The sequence below is a fragment of the Hippocampus zosterae genome, chromosome 19 (assembly GCF_025434085.1).
Source record: "Hippocampus zosterae strain Florida chromosome 19, ASM2543408v3, whole genome shotgun sequence".
Taxonomy (NCBI): Eukaryota; Metazoa; Chordata; class Actinopteri; order Syngnathiformes; family Syngnathidae; genus Hippocampus; species Hippocampus zosterae.
The window spans coordinates 8,158,242-8,180,298 of record NC_067469.1 but is presented as its reverse complement, the minus strand read 5'-3'; the positions used below and the strand labels follow the sequence as shown (position 1 = coordinate 8,180,298).

At 45.8% G+C, this 22,057-nt stretch overlaps 1 protein-coding gene and 1 long non-coding RNA gene across 5 annotated transcripts; one reads left to right on the top strand and one right to left on the bottom strand.

Moving 5' to 3' along the window:
- The first annotated feature begins 4 nt into the window (after positions 1 to 4).
- Positions 5 to 8,136, top strand: LOC127592228 (uncharacterized). The gene is made up of 2 exons (XR_007960090.1): positions 5 to 946; positions 7,108 to 8,136. It is a non-coding gene; the product is annotated as an uncharacterized LOC127592228 (long non-coding RNA).
- Positions 6,913 to 21,841, bottom strand: med23 (mediator complex subunit 23). Of its 4 annotated transcripts, none has more exons than XM_052052705.1 (31): positions 21,635 to 21,841; positions 21,145 to 21,176; positions 20,792 to 20,879; positions 20,594 to 20,718; positions 20,320 to 20,440; positions 19,814 to 19,912; positions 19,620 to 19,721; positions 19,476 to 19,545; positions 19,243 to 19,355; positions 19,077 to 19,172; positions 18,093 to 18,110; positions 17,721 to 17,927; positions 17,489 to 17,632; positions 17,265 to 17,407; positions 16,884 to 17,129; positions 16,662 to 16,804; positions 16,346 to 16,520; positions 12,972 to 13,135; positions 12,768 to 12,892; positions 12,484 to 12,689; positions 11,110 to 11,290; positions 10,858 to 11,028; positions 10,097 to 10,313; positions 9,896 to 10,005; positions 9,618 to 9,744; positions 9,370 to 9,535; positions 9,049 to 9,121; positions 8,747 to 8,961; positions 8,542 to 8,662; positions 8,294 to 8,425; positions 6,913 to 7,373 (listed from the first exon to the last, which is right to left on the bottom strand). In XM_052052705.1, exons 1-31 carry the CDS (start codon positions 21,683 to 21,685, stop codon positions 7,131 to 7,133), a joined length of 4,224 nt encoding a protein of 1,407 aa, XP_051908665.1. In that variant the 5' UTR covers positions 21,686 to 21,841; the 3' UTR covers positions 6,913 to 7,130. The 4 variants fall into 4 exon arrangements, with proteins under 4 accessions (XP_051908665.1, XP_051908666.1, XP_051908667.1 ...); XM_052052706.1 differs by having other exon boundaries at positions 20,329 to 20,440; positions 21,635 to 21,839; XM_052052707.1 differs by lacking the exon at positions 18,093 to 18,110 and having other exon boundaries at positions 21,635 to 21,840.
- Between the last annotated feature and the right edge of the window lie 216 nt (positions 21,842 to 22,057).

Here is a 22,057-nt window from a genome sequence, read left to right as displayed (position 1 = left end):
GTTCCGCTGGTGTCCTGAGGAGGCAGCAGTGAGCCCAATCACACAAATTGATGCACACTATAAAACAAACATGTCAGAAAACACTAATCATGGACGTGGAAGTTCTGCAACACTACTACAGTTTGCCTTGTTTTAATGCTTGTTCATTTTTATTTTATTTTTAGCTAATGAAACAGTGAACCACTATTTTAAACACATTTGAATTTTAGGGGGGTGTAAAACCGTAACCTTAAAAATCAACCATGAATGGCAACCGAGCCGAGGGTCACGATATGATCTCCAAGCTTATTTCTAATTATGATTTCAGATCATAAGATTTGTTAACTGAAAAACCATCGCCCTCTAGTGGGCCGGAGACCAAGGATGGACGTTAAACAATGGTGAACGCTAAAATGGGCATGTGGGGGAGATGAAATGAAGTGATGAAAGAACGATGCTAACCATATGTCCAAATTTGGATAGGTGAGATGAAAATTCTGGGGAAGTGAAATACTGTGGGAAAATAAGTAATGTGATTTTTTTTTTGTGGGGGGCAGAAATGGTTGTTAGGAAAAATTTCTATTTTTTTTCTTAAAGAACACTAACATTTGTAATTCGTGAATATGTAGCATTACAACTTTTTTCACACAGTATTTCACTTTGATGTTCTGTTCTATAACATAATTTAACATTGTTTTGTTTTCTCCTTCCTCCGCAAAATTCACACGAAGAGCTTCCACTTAGATTTCTTCCAGAAATATTTTTTTGTAATTTTTTTTTTTGTCCTTAACAGGATCGTTTGTCTTTTTCTTTTTCTTTTTTTTTTTGCGAACCCAACAAAACCTCATGAAGAGCCGAAATTACGACATTGCTCGTCGTGGTAATTTGACTTCCGAGTGCTGCAGCTTTCAAGTTTTGCATTGTGAGAACACTTCAGATGAAAGAAGTGGACAAATCCGAATTACTCGTAAGTCCACTGTAGTTTAAACATTGATGACCTGGCTGGATGACCATCTTATTTACTTTTTTTTTCTTCAAAAAATGACAGCAACTTGACGATTTTTGGGGGGCCCGACCAATAGGGATTCTTTTATTTATTTTTTTAACCGAGAATAAAATAATTGGCCGATTTACCGTACTACGTAAAAATAAGTAGTGAGGAAAATAACTACAAAATAGAGAAAAATTGGCAATTTTTTTAAAGGGAGAGTATGTTTGAATGTTGTTATTTTTGTTAATGTGTGCTTAAAAAAATCAAAATGTCGTCCGATTTTAATGGGACGGACCCAAATTTTTTTAGGCGGATTTTGAAGATCACAGATGCTGGTTTACTGTTAAAAGTGGCCTTCAGTCCTCTTTTTTATTTATTTATTTTTACGATTCCATGCTCGTGCTTACCGCCCCGCTAGCATCAAAGCTCGTGCTCGTGCTCAACTTGAGACAATTCCGCCTTTGTCTCATTGTGCTCTGATGGTGCCGCGATTAAAATGAACACTTTTTCACAGAACGTCGTTTCATCGTCATCACCGGATCCTTAAAGCGCCGTCAAATCCCCTTTAATAACACTCCTTGTCCTCTTGGCCCATATTCTTTCAATCCTCTGATGAGCGTGTGTAGGTGTGATACAATTATTTGATCAGTGCGTCCCCAGGTACCTTGTCTTGTTACATTATTACAAGAAGGCGGTATGTGTGTGTGCGTGTGTGTGTGCTTTGTTGTGTCACACGTGAAGAATAAAACAGGATATGAATTTCCAACCAATATCCTTGTCTGACTGCTGACTTCGGCGCACACGCAATGTGTCAAAAAGAGGCGGTGCTGTTTAGAACCTTGGTATGCCGGGCAAAAATGGAAATGTTCGAATACTTAAATCTAGGATTTGATGCAATGTACGTTTCATCATTTGGAAGTGAGTGTCGCTTGTTTAAAAAAAAAGTCCAAGAAAACTAAAGATAGCTATTGTTGTTAAAGTCTTTATTAGGAATGGCGGAAAGCCTTTTCCTCCGCCATCCCTGATACACCCTTGACATATGCTGGATAGTAGGGCGTTTTTAGCCCCAAAAAACGAGCATGTATAGGCAGATGTTTGTAGCCGGAAAAAAAACGACCATGTATACAGTATATAGTGAGGCGTTATAGCCGGAAAAAAACGACATAGTATAGTAAGGCGTTTTTAGATGGAAAAAAAAACGACCATTTATGTAAGGCGTTTTTAGCCGAAAACAAACACCATGTATAGTAAGGCGTTTTTAGCCCTAAAAAACGACCATGTATAGTAAGACGTTTTTAGCCGAAAAAAACGACCATGTATAGTAATAAGGCGTTTTTAACTCGAAAAAACCACCATGTATCGTGAGCCGTTTTTAGACGAAAAAAACGATCGTGTATAGTAAGGCGTTTTTAGCCGAAAAAACCACCATGTATAGTGAGCCGTATTTAACCGAAAAAAAACGACATAGTATGGTAAGGCGTTTTTAGACGAAAAAAAACGACCATGTATAGGAAGGCGTTTTTAGTCTGAAAAAACCCCACCATGTATGGTAAGGCGTTTTTAACTCGGAAAAAAACGACCATTTATGGTAAGGCGTTTTTAGCCGAAAAAAACGACCATGTATAGCAAGGCGTTTTTAGTCTGAAAAAAACCCACCATGTATGGTAAGGCGTTTTTAACTCGGAAAAAAATGACCATTTATGGTAAGGCATTTTTAGCCGAAAAAAACGACCATGTATAGCAAGGCGTTCTTAACTCGAAAAAACCACTGTGTATAGTAAGGCGTTTTTAGACAAAAAAAACGACCGTGTACAGTAAGGCGTTTTTAACTCGAAAAAAACACTGTGTATAGTAAGGCATTTTTAGACGAAAAAAACGACCGTGTATAGTAAGGCGTTTTTAACTCGAAAAAAACGACCGTGTATAGTAAGGCGTTTTTAGCCCGAAAAAAACGACCATGTATAGTAAGGCGTTTTTAGGCGAAAAACCGACATAGTATATAGTAAGGCGTTATTTGCCCGAAAAAAACAACATAGTATAGTAAGGCGTCTTTGAGCCGGAAAAAACGATAGCATACTAAGGCGTTTTTAGCCCAAAAAACCTACTGAAAAAAACGTCCATTTATAGTAAGGTGTAACCTTGAAAGTGCTGTCCAAATACGCCTATGGTGCATGACAAGTCATAGTCACTGGTAGTGTAGAGGTATACATCCCTGTGTCCAGTACAGGCAACCCCGGTTCAAACCCTGCTCAGGTATGTGTGAAAATACAACGCTTACTTTTTTTTGGAATCCCTCTAAAGTGCATGTCAAATACGCATATAGTGAAGTACAAGTCACAATCACTTGTAGTGTGGAGGTATACATGCTTGCGTTTGGTCCAGGCTACCCTGCCTGAGTTTGGTCCGGGCTACGCCGGTTCAAGCCCTGCATCAGTCATGTGTGAAAATACAGCAGTTACTTTTTCATGGGAACCCTCTAAAGTGGATGTAAAATATGTCTACAGTGCTGGCCAAGCCAAAGTCATTCGTAGTGTAGAGGTATACATACCGGCGTCTGGTCCAGGCAACTCTGGTTCAAACCACGCTCAGTTCTGTGTGAAAATACTACACTTAGCTACGTTTTCCTCGGTTCGATGACAGAAACATTACACATGGTCGTTTTTTTCGGTTAAAAACGGCTTCCTATGCATGACGTTTTTTTCAGTACGTTTTTTTTTGGGCTAAAAACACCTTAGTATACTATCGGGTTTTTTTTCGGCCAAATAGGCCTTACTATACTATGATTTATCCGCCTCAAAAACGCCTTACTATACTATGTCGTTTTTTTCGGACTAAAAAGGCCTTACTATACTATGTCGTTTTTTTCGCCTAAAAACACCTTACTATACTATGTCGTTTTTTTTCGGGCTAAAAACGCCTTACTATATATACACTGTTGTTTTTTCCATATTAAAAACGCCTTACTATATATACTATGTCGTTTTTTTACGGGCCAAAAACGCCTTACTATACTATGTGGTTTATTTCAGCAAAAAAGGCCTTACTATACTATGTCGTTTTTTTTGGGCTAAAAACGCCTTACTATACTGTCGTTTTTTTCAGGCTAAAAACGCCTTACTATATACTATGTCGTTTTTTTCGCCTAAAAACGCCTTACTATACTGTCGTTTTTTTTCGGGCTAAAAACGCCTTACTATATGATGTCGTTTTTTTCCTACTAAAAACGCCTTACTATACTATGCCGTTTTTTTCCGGCTAAAAACGCCTTACTATACTATGTCTCTTTCCATATTAAAAACGCCTTACTATATATACTATGTCGTTTTTTTCGGCGAAAAACCTCTTACTATACTATGTCGTTTTTTACGGGCCAAAAACGCCTTAGTATACATGGTCGTTTTTTTCGGGCTAAAAACTCCTTAGTATACTATCGGGGTTTTTTTCAGGCCAAAAACGCCTTACTATACTATGTAGTTTTTTTCGGGCTAAAAACGCCTTTCTATATACTATGTCGGTTTTTCGCCTAAAAACGCCTTACTATACATGGTCATTTTTTTCGGCTAAAAACGGCTCACTATACATGGTCGTTTTTTTCGGGCTAAAAACGCCTTGCTATCTATATCGTTTTTTTTCGGGCTAAAAACGACTTACTATACTGTCTTTTTTTTCGGGCTAAAAACGCCTTACTATACGATGTCGTTTTTTTCTACTAAAAACGCCTTACTATACTGTCGTTTTTTCCGGCTCAAAAACGCCTTACGCCTATGTAGTTTTTTCGGGCCAGAAACGCCTTACTATACTATGTCGTTTTTTTTCGGCTAAAAATTTACTATACTATGCCGGGGTTTTTTTCGGCTATAAACGCCTTACTATACACATGGTTGTTTTTTTTTGCCTTAAAACGCCTTACTATTCATGGTCGTTTTTTGGGTGAAAAAAGCCTTCCTTTTCAGGCCGAGCTGAGCACGTTTTCTGAGTTCGAATGCATCTTCACAGGAATGAGTTGTGTGGTCCAATTAATGCTCATTACATAGTGTTTTTTGGGGGGCTAAAAACGTCTTATGGTTGTTTTTTTCCGCTCAAAGCGCCTTAATGTCTGTCACGTTGGTCAAATTTGACACTCAGGAATAAAACACAAGGAAGAGACAGGAGACTCAATCTAATCAACCTATCACTATCCATGGTCATTTTTTGGGGCTAAAAACGCCTGACTATACATGTAGATGCCTTTGTTTACCCCCCACGCCCATTCTTATCTCCTCTTTGCATCATCTCTGCCTTTGTCCGCCGCTACTCCCCTTTTACATGCTGCCCTGTATTCCCCCCTGCGTCTCTTCTTCCCCCTTTTTCGCCTAACCATCTCTTCTTTTCCTCCCGTGATCCCTTCCTCACTCCCTCGCTCCATCTTTTCTGCCCTTTCGGCATATCTTCTCATCCATCTCCTCATTCTTTCCTCTTCTGCTCCTTGGCGGCAGTCTGTTCTTTTGTCTTGCATCCTTCCTCCACCCCTCTTTCTCTCTCTCTCCTCCATCCCTCCATTTCTTGCCCCCTGCCTTCTTTCCAGTGCCTCATGCACTCTTCCCATCCTCTGCTCTTATGGCGTATTGAGAAATAAGATCATGTGGGTGTCATCCAGTTAGGAAAGGGTTGACACAGTGCGTCACACAAAACATGCTTTCCTTATCTGTCGTTACAATGACGATGAAATGTACTTGGGGTGAAGCCAGCATGTCCCATGTTGTTTGTGTGTGTGTGTGTGTGTGTGTGTGTGTGTGCGTGCATGTGTCCACAACTTTGTACCCAATTGGATGTGATTGAATGCGAGTAAAGGACACTTGACTTTTTACAGACCAGCTTGTGTTTGTTTTGTATTTTTAGAGAGTTAGGGTATGAAATTTAGGTTTGGATCTCATTTAGGCGTTTCAAATTAGGGCTTCAAACCAGTGCTAGGCTTATAAACTAGTGTTAGGGTTTCAAAGTAACGTTTTATATTAAGGATTAGGGTTTCCAAGTAGGGTTTCAAATTAGGGATAGGGTTCCAAATTGAGAGTAAAATTTGGGTTAGGGCGTAAAATTAGGGTGTCAAAAACGCCTTATTGTACATGGTTGTTTGGAGGAAAAAATGCCTCACTATACATGGTGTGCTTGATATACATTTTTAAAAATATTCTCACAGAGGCATGATGAAACAGTGGTTAGCACATCTGCTTGCGTTTTGAAGGTTGGAAGTTTGAATTTGGCTTTCTCGCGTGAAGTTTGCATGTTCTCAAATGTCCTTGCATTGCTTTCCTACCACAATTATATTTCTAGAAAGAATCCATGTAGTTGCACTTTGTTGCAACATTGAGCATGTTTTACGTTAAAAGTCCAACATGGAACTGCCGCTGGCCTTAAGTAGCCTCCCTTGTTGTCTGATCTTGTCACTCTTCTTTGTTTCAGCTTTCCTGCTTGAGCATGTGATTTCCCCCCTTGTGACACGCACAAGTACAAAGGTTATTGGACACAGTGAGATCACGCGGTCGCCCTCTGCTGCAGAAGAAACACACGCCGCCCTTAGAACAAGCCGCAACGATATTTATACTGTATCGCAGTCTAAATTTTAATGCCTAGGATTTATTCCGGGTGTGGGAATTTCGGTTTGACAGAAGCCCGTAGGTGGTCTCTGAGCTAACCAGAAAGTCGATTCGCTTCCGGAATGCTTTCCTCTGATGACGTCGTTTCTCCGCCCTCTCATTGGTTGAGATATGCTTCAGCCCTCTGATTGGTTGAGCGCAGGTGTTGACTTGTGACTAACGACGACACCAGACCACGATGAAGAATTGGCATTCGAGGTGCGCTCTACAGGTAAACTGGCCTTTCAACAACTGCTTTTGGTTGCTTTTAAAATAGGGCAAGGCTTTCAAAGTACGGTTTCAAACTCGGGTTAGGGTATCAAAGTACTGTTGTCGTGACACAGCAGGAATCCATTTTATTGTATCGATATAATAACGATATAAAAAGCAAATACAAAATACGATCTATCGTGATGCTAAAAAAATAAACAGCACTTACTTGATTCGTTTGATGGATTGGAAGAGTCTGTATTTGTCTTTTACTGTGTGTCTGTTTTCCTTCTTTTTTTTCCCCCCCTCGTCAAGTCCGCAAATGATGAGTGAAGGGGCTACATGGGGGGGTGTGCGTGCTGCGAGGAGGGCGAGGCCGCGGCGCCGCTGGATACCATCGAGGAAGTGGAGGAGGATAAAGGCTGAGGCGTGGAGGTGATGGCCGCGGGCACGACGGAGACAGCTGCCGCCGACGAGGATGAGGACGAGGCCGAAGACGACGTGTCGGTCTTGCTGCTGTGAGTGATGAAGCGAAGACGGAGCTTCATGGCCGGCCGAAGGGTGACGATGATTTTCTCCACCTGCGCATTAACACGGATCAGTGAGAAGCAAGTTATTGCCTCTCTGCCGAGCTTTATGTGCTAGGTTTCGTGTATTTGTTCAAAAGTTTCGACGGCCTTTGGTCATTTTTGTAAGTGCACAGAAACAGATCACTTTGAGGAGAGGTCAAGAGAGACATTTTGCCACTTGTTTTCGACGGAAAATGACATCACAGCTGTTCAGGTAATGACCATTCACAAGCTGAGCTGTGATCGGTTGTTACCTGAGCAACTGTGATGTCATTTTGAGTGGACGGCAAGTGACAAAATGGCTGATCCCCTAAGATGGATGAAGCTGCGTAACGCATATTCCACAAACGCAACATGAATCAGAATGTCATTTTAGACATACATCGAGCATATGTTTGCTTATTTTTCTGTTGGAGCCGTTTTCAGTGAGATGTGATACATTTGTTGAACATATTAAAAGGCTGCTTGCAGTGAAGAGATTTGGGTGGAGGCGACTTTGGACGCACACATTGAGGCCCAGGAGAGCCTTTTCAGATCCACGACTGACGCATACTGACAGCTGGTGTGGGTTAATAAGAGGGGAAATTAAACGGCGAAGCAAAAAAAAAGTCTTGCATCGCATACGGCGCATGAGCTTTCGCAGAACAAGTACGATGGAGATCTGTACTCATTAAAAAAAATACATTAAAAAAATCGAGAGGAGCGAAGGCACTGCAGAGAAGGTTGGGTGAGATTGTCCTGCAGTCTTCTCTGGTTCTCTTGCTAGCAAAATGAACTTGGTGTCATTGCTTCCTTCATTGAGTGGTGTTTTATTTTACTAATGTCAACAGATGAACCTGACACTATCCATGGTCGTTTTTTCAGCTAAAAACGGTTCATATACCTGGTTGTTTTCGTTTTTGAAAGGGTTACATGAATGCATGCGCACTTGCCTGCTCCTTGACACTGTCACCCGTGTACATGTACTTGATGTGATAGAGGAAGTCGCAGATCGGGTCCATGTAGTTGAGATGCTGGCAATGTTGGTCCACCACCTGCAGCATCTCGTAGAAGGCCACGCCGATCTGTAACACATGCAAACGTGCCAATAGGATAACTGGACCAACCTTTGTGAGGTTTTTTTGGGGGGGTGTGGGGGGCGGCAATTTCATCCAAACGTGTCTTCATCCAAAAGTCAAACCTCCAACATGCATCTTGTCCTCTCCTGTTGGAACCGTTGCAAGAAAGGTCCAACCAGGTGATAAACATACAGCAGCTGGAACTCTGTCTGAACCACCGGCTTCAACGTCTCCGAGAGGAACCTACACACACACACAAACAAAAGAACAAATGAGGAATTGGTGGGGGGCCCAGTACGGTGCCAAGAGGCGTCCCAGTTGGCTCACTTGGGAATGAGCGAAAGTTGTCCGATGGACGAGTGGTGCCAGACAGCATGCGCCAGCGCCAGCACGTAGCTACAGTTGATCTCGCTGTAGCTCTGGTGGCACGCGGTGAAGTCGAGCAGCGCGAAGGGGTCCCGAGGCCACGCCATCTCTGACGTCAGCGCCGGCGAGCCCATCACCGTCACGATGCGATCGTGCAGCACAATCCAGTACGGTTCCTAACGCGGGAGGGATGGCCAGAACTCCACTCGACTTGCCGTTTGACGAAGTGGGTCGTGGAGTGAGCGGAATGCGCTGGAACTTACAGGCAATGCGGTGATGACGAGGCCGATGGCGTTCATCCAGGCTGTGATGTTCTCGCGGGGGACCAGAGGTTGACTGAAAACACGACAATGCACTGAGGCTCCCTCTAGTGGTGTGCCGAGAAATCATTGAATTCAATCTACAAAGGGTGCCATCTTGCTCAAATGGCTTAATTAAGATGCATCAACACTTTGGCCGAGGACAGTCTTTCAATGTTGGTTATTCAGGTGTTTTTTTTTAAAGGTGGTACATCGTATAAAAAGTTTGAGAGCCACTGTAAAAAAATAAAAATAAATGAGTGAGTGTGAAATTAGCGCTCTGACCTCTTGAGGACGACATTGAGGAGAGCGTTGCCCACATCCTTGCCGGGCACGGCAAGAGCCATCAGCTCCACGCAGGTGACGTGCAGGGCGTGAGCCGCCGGGTTGGGGAACTCGTTGAACCTCCAGTCGCAATTGGGGAACGGACCGGGCGACTTTCCCGCCATGGGTGGACTCCTGTTTTAAGGACGTGCAACACAAGGTGCTCGGATTTTAAAAAAATACGTTTCAGGAGGTGCATCGAAGGATATTGTCCACCAGGCGTCCAATCAGCTTGCAGTAGTAGGTGTCGTCGGGCGTCCAAATGGTGTCGTCTCTTTGGTTCATGCCGAACTTCAGGTAGGTCTCACTCAGGCACCAGCCAGGAGTCCGGTTGTCCTGGAACGTCAACAAATGGTGAGTTACTTCTGCCAGAACATGGTTGAAAAGTTCTAAACTGTGCCCTTAGCGATCGCAACGGAGCTTGGTGGAAATCTGGGAATGAATTTAAAATTCTTGTCGTGTTTCCGGAATGACTGTCGGTGCCTACCTTGAGTGACAACATGATGGCGTGGACCAGCTTCCTCTTCAGGCTGGTTCTGTCCCTCAGGTGGCGCTCGTAGTAGTGCAAAGTGTTGTACAGGTAAGTCACCGGCCGGTCTGCACATACAAATATACAACGGACGCGTGAGAACGGCAACCCCTCTCCCCTCAAAAAAAAAAAAAACATGGACAGGTTCATGTTAGCCACCGTGGAACTTGTAGAGGCCGCCCAGGTGGTCCAGCAGGGTCTCCAGCGACTTGGAGACGGGGATGAGCTCCAGAAAGCGGTGGATGACGATGTCGAAGACGGGCAGGAAGCGCAGGCACACGTTGCCAAAGTAGATGGGCATGTACTGGTGCTGCACCTGCATGGGCGGGTTGAGCTGCTCGGCCACGCCCTCGAAGTAAAGCTTCTCCGGGTATTTCTGATGCGGCGGCACAAAAAAACGCGGCAAAATGTTTCACGGATCACACACTTGTGAGAACAGAAAGAAAAGGGCTTCAAAGTGAGGTTTTGAACGAGAGTTAGGGTATCTAATTTAGGTTTGGTGTTTCAAATGAGGGCTTCGAACTAGGGTTCGGTTTTCGACGTAAGGATAAGGGTTTGGAAGTAGGGTTTCAATTTGGGGGGAGGGTTCAAAATTACGAGGAAAATGTGGGTTAGGATTTCAAATTAGGGCTTCAAATTGGGGTTACGGTTTCAAAGTAAGGTTTCATACAAAGGATAGGGTTGCCAAGTCCGGTTTCAAATTAGCGGTAGGGTTCCAAATTGAGAGTAAAATTTGGGTTCGAGTTTCAAATTAGGGCTTCTAACGAGTGTGATGGTTTCAAAGGAAGGTTTTATACCAGGGGAAAGGGTAGGGTTGCAAATTGAGAGGTTTTAAAGTCAGGTTTGTGTTTGAAAGTCAAGTTCGAGCTTCGGTAGGGTTTTTCAAATGCAACAAGCGTGACGTGCCGCGTGTGCCCTACCTTGTGGTAGCTCATGTGCTTGTTGTGCCAGTCGCTTTGCAGCCAGTGCTCGGGCGCGTTCTCCTTGACAAAGTCGTTGACCCTGTTGCGGAAGTCGTCCGACTTGAGCAGAAGCAGTTGGATGATGAAGTAGCACACCTGGGCCTCGTTGCGCTCGTGGCTACGCATCGCCTAGCGGGACCGGGAAAGGGTCGGAGCGTGAGAGGTGGGCGAGGCAACGGGGGGGCGGGGTTTCTAACGGCGGGCGCTCACCAGACATAGGATGACTCGATCCAACGTGACAATGTTGTATTTCCACACCATGTCGTTGAGGATCTCGATGCACTTGTTGAGCTGCGGCCCGCCGGGCGACGTGGAGAACTCGTAGACCAGGAAGTCGGCGAACGTGCGCATGTGGGCCACCAAGGCGCGAGCCCCGATTCGCTCCAGCACGCTGTGGAGATGACATTTTGGATCAGAAATCATACTGACGGTTTCTCATGCAATGCAATTTGTTTCCTGACCATACGCAAACTCAAATCCTTTTTGACCACCGCAGTGGACACGGATGCAAATGTCATCATTTTACTTCTTTGCTTTGAAATGTCTTCAACTCTTGTTTTTTTTTTTTTTTTTTTTTACTGGCATATGTAGATGCGCCCCAAAAACTCAAAGGTGGAAACATGCCAGCCAAAGGCTCTGCCCCCAAATTAAATGTACTTTTTTTCCCCCCACTGGACCCACGCACAATTCTCTCCACGGATTAAAAAATATATACCGTATATTTTTTTGTGTGTTTGCGTGTGTGTGTGAAAAAAAAAATGTCATTCACACAAAATTATGGTAGGTCACATTAATGGTGGAAAAACTTTCTAAATGATTGATCTTGAGCTCTCCAGCTCCGGCCTCCCTGTGTGGAGTTTGCATGTTCTCCCCGGGCTTGCGTGGGTTTTCTCCGGGTGCTCCGGTTTCCTCCCACATTCCAAAAAACATGCGTGGCAGGCTGATTGAACACTCTAAATTGTCCCTAGGTGTGAGTGTGAGTGCGAATGGTTGTTCGTTTCTGTGTGCCCTGCGATTGGCTGGCAACCGATTCAGGGTGTCCCCCGCCTACTGCCCGAAGACAGCTAGGATAGGCTCCAGCACCCCCCGCGACCCTAGTGAGGATCAAGCGGTACGGAAGATGAATGAATGAATGAATGATCTTGAGCTCTTTTTTTTGTTTTTGATATCACAAAAATCTGGCAGGGGCGGCCTGGTGGTCCAGCGGTTAGCGCGTCGACCTCCCAGTTTCGGCCTCCTTGTGTGGAGTTTGCATGTTCTCCCCGGGCCTGTGTGGGTTTTCTCCGGGTACTCCGGTTTCCTCCCACATTCCAAAAACGTGCATGGCAGGCTGATTGGACACTCTAAATTGTCCCTAGGTGTGAGTGTGAGCACGGTTGTTGGTCTCTATTTGCCCTGCGATTGGCTGGCAACCGGTTCAGGGTGGCCCCCGTCTACAGCCAGAAGGCGACTGGGATAGGCTCCAGCACACCCGCGACCCTTGTGAGGATAAAATGGATCGGAAAACGGATGGATGGAAAAATCTGGCATCTGAACAAGGGTATGTAGACTTTCCCTATCCACCGGACGCGCCGTTGTACTGACTTGTAGCCAATCTGGTTGATGTGGTCGGTCTCCAGCAACATTTTCCACAACAGGCAAAGGAAGAACGGCGGCGAGCCCTGCATGGAGAAGTGCGTGATGATGTCCTCCTCGTTGGTCATGGACTTCCACTTGCGGTATTCCTCCTCCACGTTCTTCTTCAGGTTGAAGCGCGGCTCCTGAGGGACGTTGTTCTGTTTGAAGAAGGCCTAGCAGCGGAGATGGACAAAGCGGAGTGGGTGTCAAAGCCCGGCAGCGCGTGATCCAGCCCGGGGTCGAGCCCGCACCTGCAGTGGCGCCGGGAAGCAGGACAGGGTGTGCGCGGCCCAGTTGTGAGGGGTGAAGTTCATGATGGTCTGGAGGATGTCTTTACACCACGTGCCGTGGATGGAATCCGAGCCTGTGAAAAAATCTGCATACGCGGACACGGGCCTGCTTAGGAAGGGGCCAGGGAGGGACGCGGCGTTCGGGTTTGGGACTGGGAGGAATACCGGTGACGTGCGTGGCTCTGGCCAGGGTGAGGATGAGCGCTCGATTCAACTCCTCTGATTCTACCGACAGAACCGTCTTGGGGTCGTTGAGGAAGCGGGTGAACTGCGGCTGCACCTCCGAGCTGCCCAGCGCCGTGATTAAGCGCAAGGCTGTGCTCTCCACACTACAGCGGAAGGAGGAACACCAGGTGAGAAATAGACAGCAGGGGCGCACCACCGATTAGCCGATCTTAGCTAATCAAAAATCTGCCAATTTCTTTGCCCATTTATTCATTCATTCATTCATCTTCCTAACCGCTTGATCCTCACTAGATATGATCGTATTCTCCTAATGGGGGATTTTAATATCCATGTATGTTGTCCGGAAAAAACGCTAGCAAAAGACTTCTTAAGACTTATCGACTCCTTTAATTTTGTGCAGTATGTGACCAGCCCGACACACGAACAAGGACATATTTTAGACCTTGTCCTTGCTCATGGTATAACGGTGTCAAATCTGGAAGTCCTTGAAAATGGAATTTCTGATCACATGGCAGTTTTATTTGACGTAGTATTATCGCATGCTGCTGTGAAATCTGGCGCTCCTAGTTGTAAACGCCGAATTTTTAACCCTCGCACTGCTAGTCGTTTCTCTGATGCCTTTAATAACCTTTGCGTACCCTCGTCTAACACAGAGGAACTCACCTCTTGGTTCGACTCGTCATGCCGGGCCATCCTGGATTTGGTGGCTCCTTCAAAAATTGTGCTGCCAAAGCCTAAACCCGAGCCATGGTTTAACGACATTACCCGCGCAGCTAGGCAGGAGTGTCGCAAAGCTGAACGCAAGTGGAAAAGAGACAAATTGCATGTCTCTTCTCAAATTTGGAAAGACAGCTGGCGTATCTACCAGCTCACAGTAAAAGAGGCCAAAAGAAAATATCTGTCGGACCTTATTCTAGCCAACCGTCACAACCCTCGTGCACTATTTAAAACGATAGATTCTGTACTCAAACCCCCTCTGCCTACTTGCGCGGATTCTTCAGCCGAGATGTGCAACAGATTCCTTCAGTTCTTTATTGATAAGGTCTCTACAGCTAGGATTCCGGTCCCAAATACCGCATCTGACCCCTCTGTCCATGTTCCATGTTCAGCTGTCCTAAATTCTTTTGATACTGTGTCCTTGGCGCTTTTGGAGGATGTAGTTCGCCAGACGAAGCCATCTGGCTCCCCTTGCGACTCTCTTCCCCCACGCTTCTTTCAGGAGGTTCTCCCGAGTGTTGGTGCATCGGTCTTGGATATCATCAACAGCAGCCTTTCTTCTGGTGTAGTTCCCCAACAGTTTAAACATGCTGTGGTCCAACCCTTGATCAAGAAACCTGGTCTTGATCCAGATGAGCTGTCAAGTTACAGACCCATTTCCAAACTGCCTTTCATTTCCAAAATTCTGGAAAAAGTGGTGCACATGCAGTTGAAACTTTTCTTGGATGAACATAACATCTTGGAGGTCTTCCAGTCAGGTTTCAAGACGATGCATAGCACGGAGTCAGCCCTGTTACGCGTTTCTAATGACATCCTCCTGGCAAATGACTCTGGAGACCACGTGTGTCTGGTTTTATTGGACTTAACTGCAGCATTTGATACAGTGGATCACAGTATTCTGCTGACTCGTTTGCAGCACTTGGTGGGCATTGGCGGGAGTGTTCTTGATTGGTTTAGGTCCTATCTAGCTGACAGGACCTTTTGTGTCAGCCTTGGCTGCTCTGAATCACGCACTGCTCCCCTGTCATGTGGTGTTCCACAGGGCTCAATTCTGGGGCCTCTGCTGTTCTCGCTGTATCTGCTCCCATTGGGTTCCATCTTAAGGAAACATGGTATTCCTTTCCACTGCTATGCAGATGACTGCCAGATCTATGTCCCACTGAGCAAGAAAGACACCTTCTCATTAAGGCCACTCCTATCCTGTCTGGAAGAAATCAAAACCTGGATGGCACAAAATTTCTTGAAGTTCAACGAAAAGAAGACAGAGGTGATATTGTTTGGCCCCAGTGGACCTTGTACATTCCATCCTGTAGACTTGGGCCCCCTATCTCCTTATCTGAAATCAACGGTCTCAAACTTGGGACTTAAACTGGACAGTGATTTCAAACTCGATCGGCAAATTGGTGCCGTTGTTAAATCCAGCTTCTTTCACCTTAGACAGCTGGCCAAAATAAAACCTTTCCTCTCACATGAACACTTTGAGACAGTAATTCATGCCTTTGTCACATCCCGGCTCGATTACTGCAACGCCCTGTACTTTGGAGTCAGCCAGTCCTCCATCAAGCGCCTTCAGCTGGTACAGAATGCCGCTGCTCGCCTCTTGACTGGTACTCGTAAGAGGGAGCATATAACTCCTACTTTGGCATTCCTTCACTGGCTCCCCATTCATTTTAGAATTATTTTTAAGATCCTCCTCTTTGTTTTCAAATCTCTGAATAATCTCGCGCCACCTTACCTCTCTGAGCTCATACGCCCCTACACCCCTGCCCGGCGCCTCAGGTCTGTGGACCAGTCTTTGCTAGACGTACCAAGAACTAAACTGAGGCTCAGAGGGGATCGAGCCTTTTCTGTTGCTGGTCCATCTCTCTGGAATGACCTCCCACTGAACATTCGGCAAGCCTCCTCGCTGCCCATCTTTAAATCCCTCCTCAAAACTCACTTGTATTCTTTGGCGTTTGACTCAGCATGACTTAGATTTGCTATTGGTTTTACTGCTTGGTGCTTTCTACCGCCTTATTACTTATTACTTATTACTGATTCGTCTTACTGTTTATTGTATATGTTAAATCGCTCCATGTACAGCACTTTGTATGCAGCGATGGCTGTTTGAAAGTGCTCTATAAATACTGTTGACTTGACTTGACTTGACTCACTAGGGTCGCGGGGGGTGCTGGAGCCTATCCCAGCTGTCTCCGGGCAGTAGGCGGGGGACACCCTGAATCGGTTGCCAACCAATCGCAGGGCACACAGAGACAAACAACCATTCGCACTCACACTCACACCTAGGGACAATTTAGAGTGTTCAATCAGCCTGCCACGCATGTTTTTGGAATGTGGGAGGAAACCGGAGCACCCGGAGAAAACCCACGCAGGCCCGGGGAGAACATGCAAACTCCACACAGGGAGCTGGAATCGAACCCGGTACCTCTCCACTGTGAAGCCCATGTGCTAACCACTGGACTACCGGGCCGCCTCTTTGCCCATTTAAAAAAATGAAAATCACATTACGACATACCACAAATTTAATGACATTCATTCTTGATTTAACCAACTCCTAGTGGGGAGGGGGTCATCCGGTAAAACATTTTTTTTTTTTTACAAAGTTCCACGGTCTCTCCATGTACATCTTCGCTTACCAGAGATGCAGCTGGTTCTGGTTGGTCTGCGGCACGGCGGCCAGACTGTGCAGGTGGCTGAGCAACTGGACGCGGTAGTGCGGCTGGATGTGGTGCATGCGGTAGCTGAACATCTCCAGCAGAGTGTGGAGGATCCCCCACGCGTGAGACTTGAACACGTTGGGCAGCAGCTGGCCTGAACGCACACACAAAGGACAAGTTCAATGCAAAGACCGCTGGACAAATGATTGACAGGACTGATATGCAAATACGCATGATTGCAAATTTGTAATCAGAATGGGGTTTTTTTGGGGTGGGGGCGATCTGTGAAACTCACTGATGAAGCCTTTGATGCCCAACGACTCAATCTCCATGTAGACCAAGAGTCTGCTGTACGTCTCCACCAAGGCGGGCGCCAAGGCGAGGCTGGATTTGGCGTGCGCCAGCTTGATGACACGTGTGGCGATGCTGTGGATGAGACTGCACGTGGACCGGCGAGAGGGAACCACCTGAGCATGCTGAAAGGTTTTTTTGTTGCTTTTGAAAAGGCGCAATGCACCTCATCTTGGCGTGCACTGTGACCGAGTCCAGCAGGTTCATGGGCAGCGGCGTGAAGGAGCCCAGCGCCATGCAGTTGGTGCCCGGCAGGTTGATCCTCATGGACTGCGTGCCGTAAATGGTCTCGACCAGGACGCCCATTGGCACGCCGAAGCAGTCCGAGTTGGTGCTGTAGGCGTTGCACAGCAGGGCGATCTTGTAGTCGGACATGCCCAGAGATTTGTTGCGCAATGACTGCTGCAGGAACCTTGACGGACGCAAAGCGGCAGAAATTGGGGAGGGCAAGCTTGGAATTTACATTGCGTCGCAGTGAGACCTCGGTGGATGGTTTGACTTCCACTGCACCCATTCCAGCCAGGCCAAACATTCACATTTCGCTTACTCGTGGTGCAGTTTGAGAGAGTGCGGGATCGGAATTTGCAGGTTGGAGTCGCCTTGAGCCTTGCGGTTGAGGTGGATCCAGATGCAGGTCATGGCGAAGGCGTGGGTGGACTGTGGCTTGTTAATGTCTGGAACAGGAATGCACTGGGAAAGGCACAGGAGAACATTCCACGACGAGAAGGAAATCGATTGGATCGTGTCCGTCGCAAAAAAAAAGCAAGGCACCTCTTTTTCGGGATACAGCAGGTCAAAGAGCTTCATGACAGGAAGGAAGTCGCCCAAGGCGTTCTTCTGGATGCTGCCCGATATGAACTGCAGCAGGACCCACATCAGGTGGTCCCTCCCTTTGATCAGACCCCTTCCCGCGAGCTGGAGGACACGGCAAACGCTTTGGATACCTCACCCAACCCCCGATGCACGAAAGCGGTGGCAAAAAGGAGCTCGAGTGCTCGCTCACCTTCTGGTGCAGCGAGAGCACCATGTGCGGGAAGCTGGCGAACTGGAACAGGACGAAGAAGATGAGTTGCGACGAGAGGTGCTGCCACAGCAGCTGGCTGGTGCCGCCCACGTCGGCGTCAAAGTGCTCCTCGGTCTCCGAGCGCTCCATGGCGTACACCACCAGGTCCACCAGCTGCTCCTCCAACACGGGACAGCGTTGCTTTTGCTGGCGAGCGGGAGACAGGGAGAGCCATCAAAAAGGACCGAGATCGAGAGGAGAACGTCGGCCACGTGAGCCCGGTGAAAAGAGAAAAAACAAAAAGAAAAGAAAAAAGCCCGACGGGCTGCATTCGCCAGCGATTAGGAGGAAGGAGGAGCAAGGAGGACGTACCTGAGCAATGTTCAGAGTCTTACCGAGACGAGCGCAGGAGAGAAAAACAGAAAGAGGGGGGAAACAAAAGAAAAGAGGAAGACACACAGAGAAAGAGAAGAGTGGTGACTCACGAGCGAGGAGGTCGCTGGACCCCAAATAGAAAAAAAAAAATGCGGGTAGGAGTAGGAAAAGGGGGGGGGGGTGAACGGTTCACATTTAGACATTTGGTCATCTTGTGTTTTGACAGGTCAAGCAACCACTAGTGCAATAGGGAGTGGGGGTGGGGGGCAAAACAGGCTTGTTAGGCAAGTATGCAGAGGGGAGAAAAGGCTTGCCGAACGAAAGAAAAGACAAATACAAGTGAAGATCAGTGTTTCCCCAGATGAATCCCCATTTTTTGGATTTTTTTTTTTTTTTGGGTGCGACCACCTAAAATTTGCATTATAACAATTGAAACGGTGGCATCCTGACTGTCAGTTTTTACCCGCATTACAGTAATAAACAAAAGTCGGAATTTTATGAAAGTCATACATGGGGGGGTGGGGGGGGGGTTGTTCTTATTTGACAAAAAAAACTGTATTAAAATACATCTTATGACGGTAACCTCATAAATTCAAGGTTGGGGGGCGTAATACAAGATTAAAGAGCAGCTGAAAGTCACAACAACAGGATAATCATTTTAGGGGGAAAGAAAAGAGTAATTTTACAAGTGAATTTTTTTATGTTAATTTGGAATTCCAAATAAATCATATAAATAAAATAAAAGAAGATCATTGTTTGTGCATCTTCGCAGTAGCACACGAGAGTACATTTTTCATCTGCGAGAAACACTGAGGCGGCAAACAGAAAAAGCAAGGAAAGAAGACCAAAAAAAAGAAAAACAAACTCATCACAATAAAAGGCTACATTGATGAGAAAAAAAAGGATCCTACTGCATTCGGTAGTTCATTAAGCCAAAGTGGGGACACTGACAGGACGACGAGGCTAACGAGGCAACTCTACCTGCTTGCTGAGTCCCAACATGTTGCACACCATTTCCCTTGAGTAGGGCTGCTCCAGCACATAGCGCAGCAGACCTGTCTGCGGCTCAAACAGGTCCTGTGGATGCATATCAACATCCATTCGTACAGTCCTGCGGCTGTGTGTGTGTGTGCGCGTGTGGTTGTACCTTATCGAAGGGCAGCATTCCTTTGAGTGGGAAGCGCAGCGTGGTGGGGTCCAGCTTCCAGGAGTTGCAAATGGCGCCACTGTTGTTCACCACCGGCAGCAGGCTACAGCGACCTGCAGTGGGCCACAACATTAGGGACAGTGGCGCAGTCTAATCATACAAAGGCATTTTCTAACGCGCCTGGTCCCGGTTATCTCCCTCTTCCTATCGATTTAAAGTGATCATTTTCTTACCGCAGATGGAGTTGATTCTGGCAGTGGGTCGAAAACTGTCCACAAAGTCTGATATCAAGCTGCCGAGGAGCTACACGCACAAGACGCGCATTTAGAAAGACACTTGGCAGAAATGAACACAACCCAAAAGGTTCTTTCGGTTACCCAGTGCGACAGTTGCCCCTCTGGATACAGTTTTCGGATCTCTGTGATGGCAAAGTAGGCGGGCAGGAGGCAGGCGTTCCTGTCCAAGATGTACTCCACCACCTGGAATACAACATACATTTTTTTAACCGAGGAAATGTATTCTTACTTGAAAGAAAACGATAGGTGGGGGGGGGGGGGGGGGGGGCACACACCTCTCTGGCTGTCAGCAGCTGCCGCACAATGGCCGAGCTGACGGTGATGGGAATGGTCTGGATTTTATCCAGCACGGCCTTCAGCAGGTCTCGAACGCCCTGAAATGCGTACGAAAACAATCATAACTAGAAGAAGAAGAAAAGAGAAGGGATGTTGAGCAATCGCAACTAGATGCCCCATGGTGGGCTGGAACGAAAACCTCTGTAAAAGGCAGAAAGGCCGCCAAATATAAAAGTAAGGAAGGATAGTCTCATTTATGTTATTTTGTAATTATTAAATTATTAATTATTATGTAAATTTCCCCAGTGTGGGACGAATAAAGGATATCTTATCTTATCTTATTTAAAACTCTTGGAAAGACTTGGAAATGTTATCATAACAATAATAGTAAAAAGAGTGACACTATTTATCATGTTTCATACTGCAATGTTTATACACTATTTAAAAAAAACAAATTTCTTTTTTTTTTTTAAATTCCATCCAAAGATAAAAAACAAGCATGCACATTCGAAACCTTGTAGTCCACCCCTCCGATGATCTTCCGGATGAGTCCAAAGGTCAGGGCCCACAGTTGAGTCCTTTCCCACTCCAAGTTGTCCGAACTGATCAGAGCAGCGCAAACCATCCTGACACACAAATGCAAAGAGTTGAATGAACACCTGCGAGTGTCATTACAAAGGTGAGCATTACTTTTCAGAAAGTCAGAAATTTTTTTTTTGTTTTGGCTGTTATTTTTACCACACAAATTTGTCTGTCTATGTGTGTGCGTGTGCATACACCTTGGTGGCAAGAGATTAGTCTCGACAGCCATGGCCAGACAGTCGTAGAGGAAGGAAATTCTTTTGGGACTGTGCTGGCTGTGCGTGAATCGCACAATCCACTGCACACACTGCTCATGAGACGCCTGCAGGAAGACAAGAAGGTGATTGATTCTGTCAAGTCATATGTGTTCTGGATGTGTGTGCGTGTGTACAAACCTGAGGCAGAGTTCCCCAGTATTGTCGGAAGGCTCCAAGACAACTGACCAACTTTGTCCTCTCATCCTCTGGACTGTCCATGCACATCCTGAAAACACAGCGTGTCACGAAAGTTTTTTTTGGAGGATACTCAAAAGTGGATACTCTGTGTACTCAAACTATATGTTTGGGATGTGCAACTGGCGACTACACTCCGTATTTTGCTTTAAAATGGCATTTTTGTCATACAACTGGTTTGGAAATGCATGGTCCTATGTGGCAACTCAGTAGTACTGTACTGATGAAAAATTATGCCCCCTTCTATCATTGTAGTCGCCCATCCTTGCGATGTGTGCGTGAAAGCGCGTCATTACCCAGCAAAGGCCTCCTCCACCATCTCCGTTTTCTGAGAAAGGGGACCCAAAAAATGGCATTAAAGTCAAACACGGACAGACAGAACCCATAAATATTACACAAAGCGTGTAATAATGCTCAGCTTTTGAGGCATTATGTCAATGTAATTTGTTTACTTATGTTTGGTGGCTAACAACAAATCGGAGTCACCTACTCGTATGACGCAGTGCTGTGACAACAACAATAAAACACTGCCAAATCACAGAAAGGGAATTCAAAATAAAAGGGTGTAACTGTTAGTGGTAATGCTATGCTAATGTGAACTACATGCATATTGTCTTTCAAAAAAGTGATGCTTTTGAAATTGAACAGTTACGTGAGAAAATGTAACAGAGTTAAAACAGGTGGAACGAAATGAGAATGAATGTGTGCCTGTGTGTGTGCGCCTGAGAGCATCACCGGTCCCTAAGCCCAAACACACGTAAAGATGCCAAAACGAGGAATTATTACCACAACATCCTCAAAGATGCTCTGGAGCTGCGTTTCCATAGTTAGCGCCATGTGTGCAGCAGAAAGCGCCTCCTTTTGTTGCAAAAAGTCACATTGATGGGCAAGGTGTCGCTTTTCATAAGGATAGCTCGGATGCTAACAAAAACGCCGAAGAGCCAAGCGAGCGCAACAGTCGAAACGGTCCAGGGACAAACAAAGTACGCGTACGTAATACGTTCCGGCCTGCTTTGAAGAAAGCTATTAATATTTGTACATTGTTTAAGTCCATAATAACACTTATTGTGTTTATTTGCCAGTACAAAGGAATGGTTATTTTAGTCTGCTTAGAGTTTTCCGGGCTTTTTGCCCACCAAACGTCATTTTGTTTTTGTTTTCTTTTATGTTGAATCTATTTGACCACCATATTTACCCAACGCAATCATT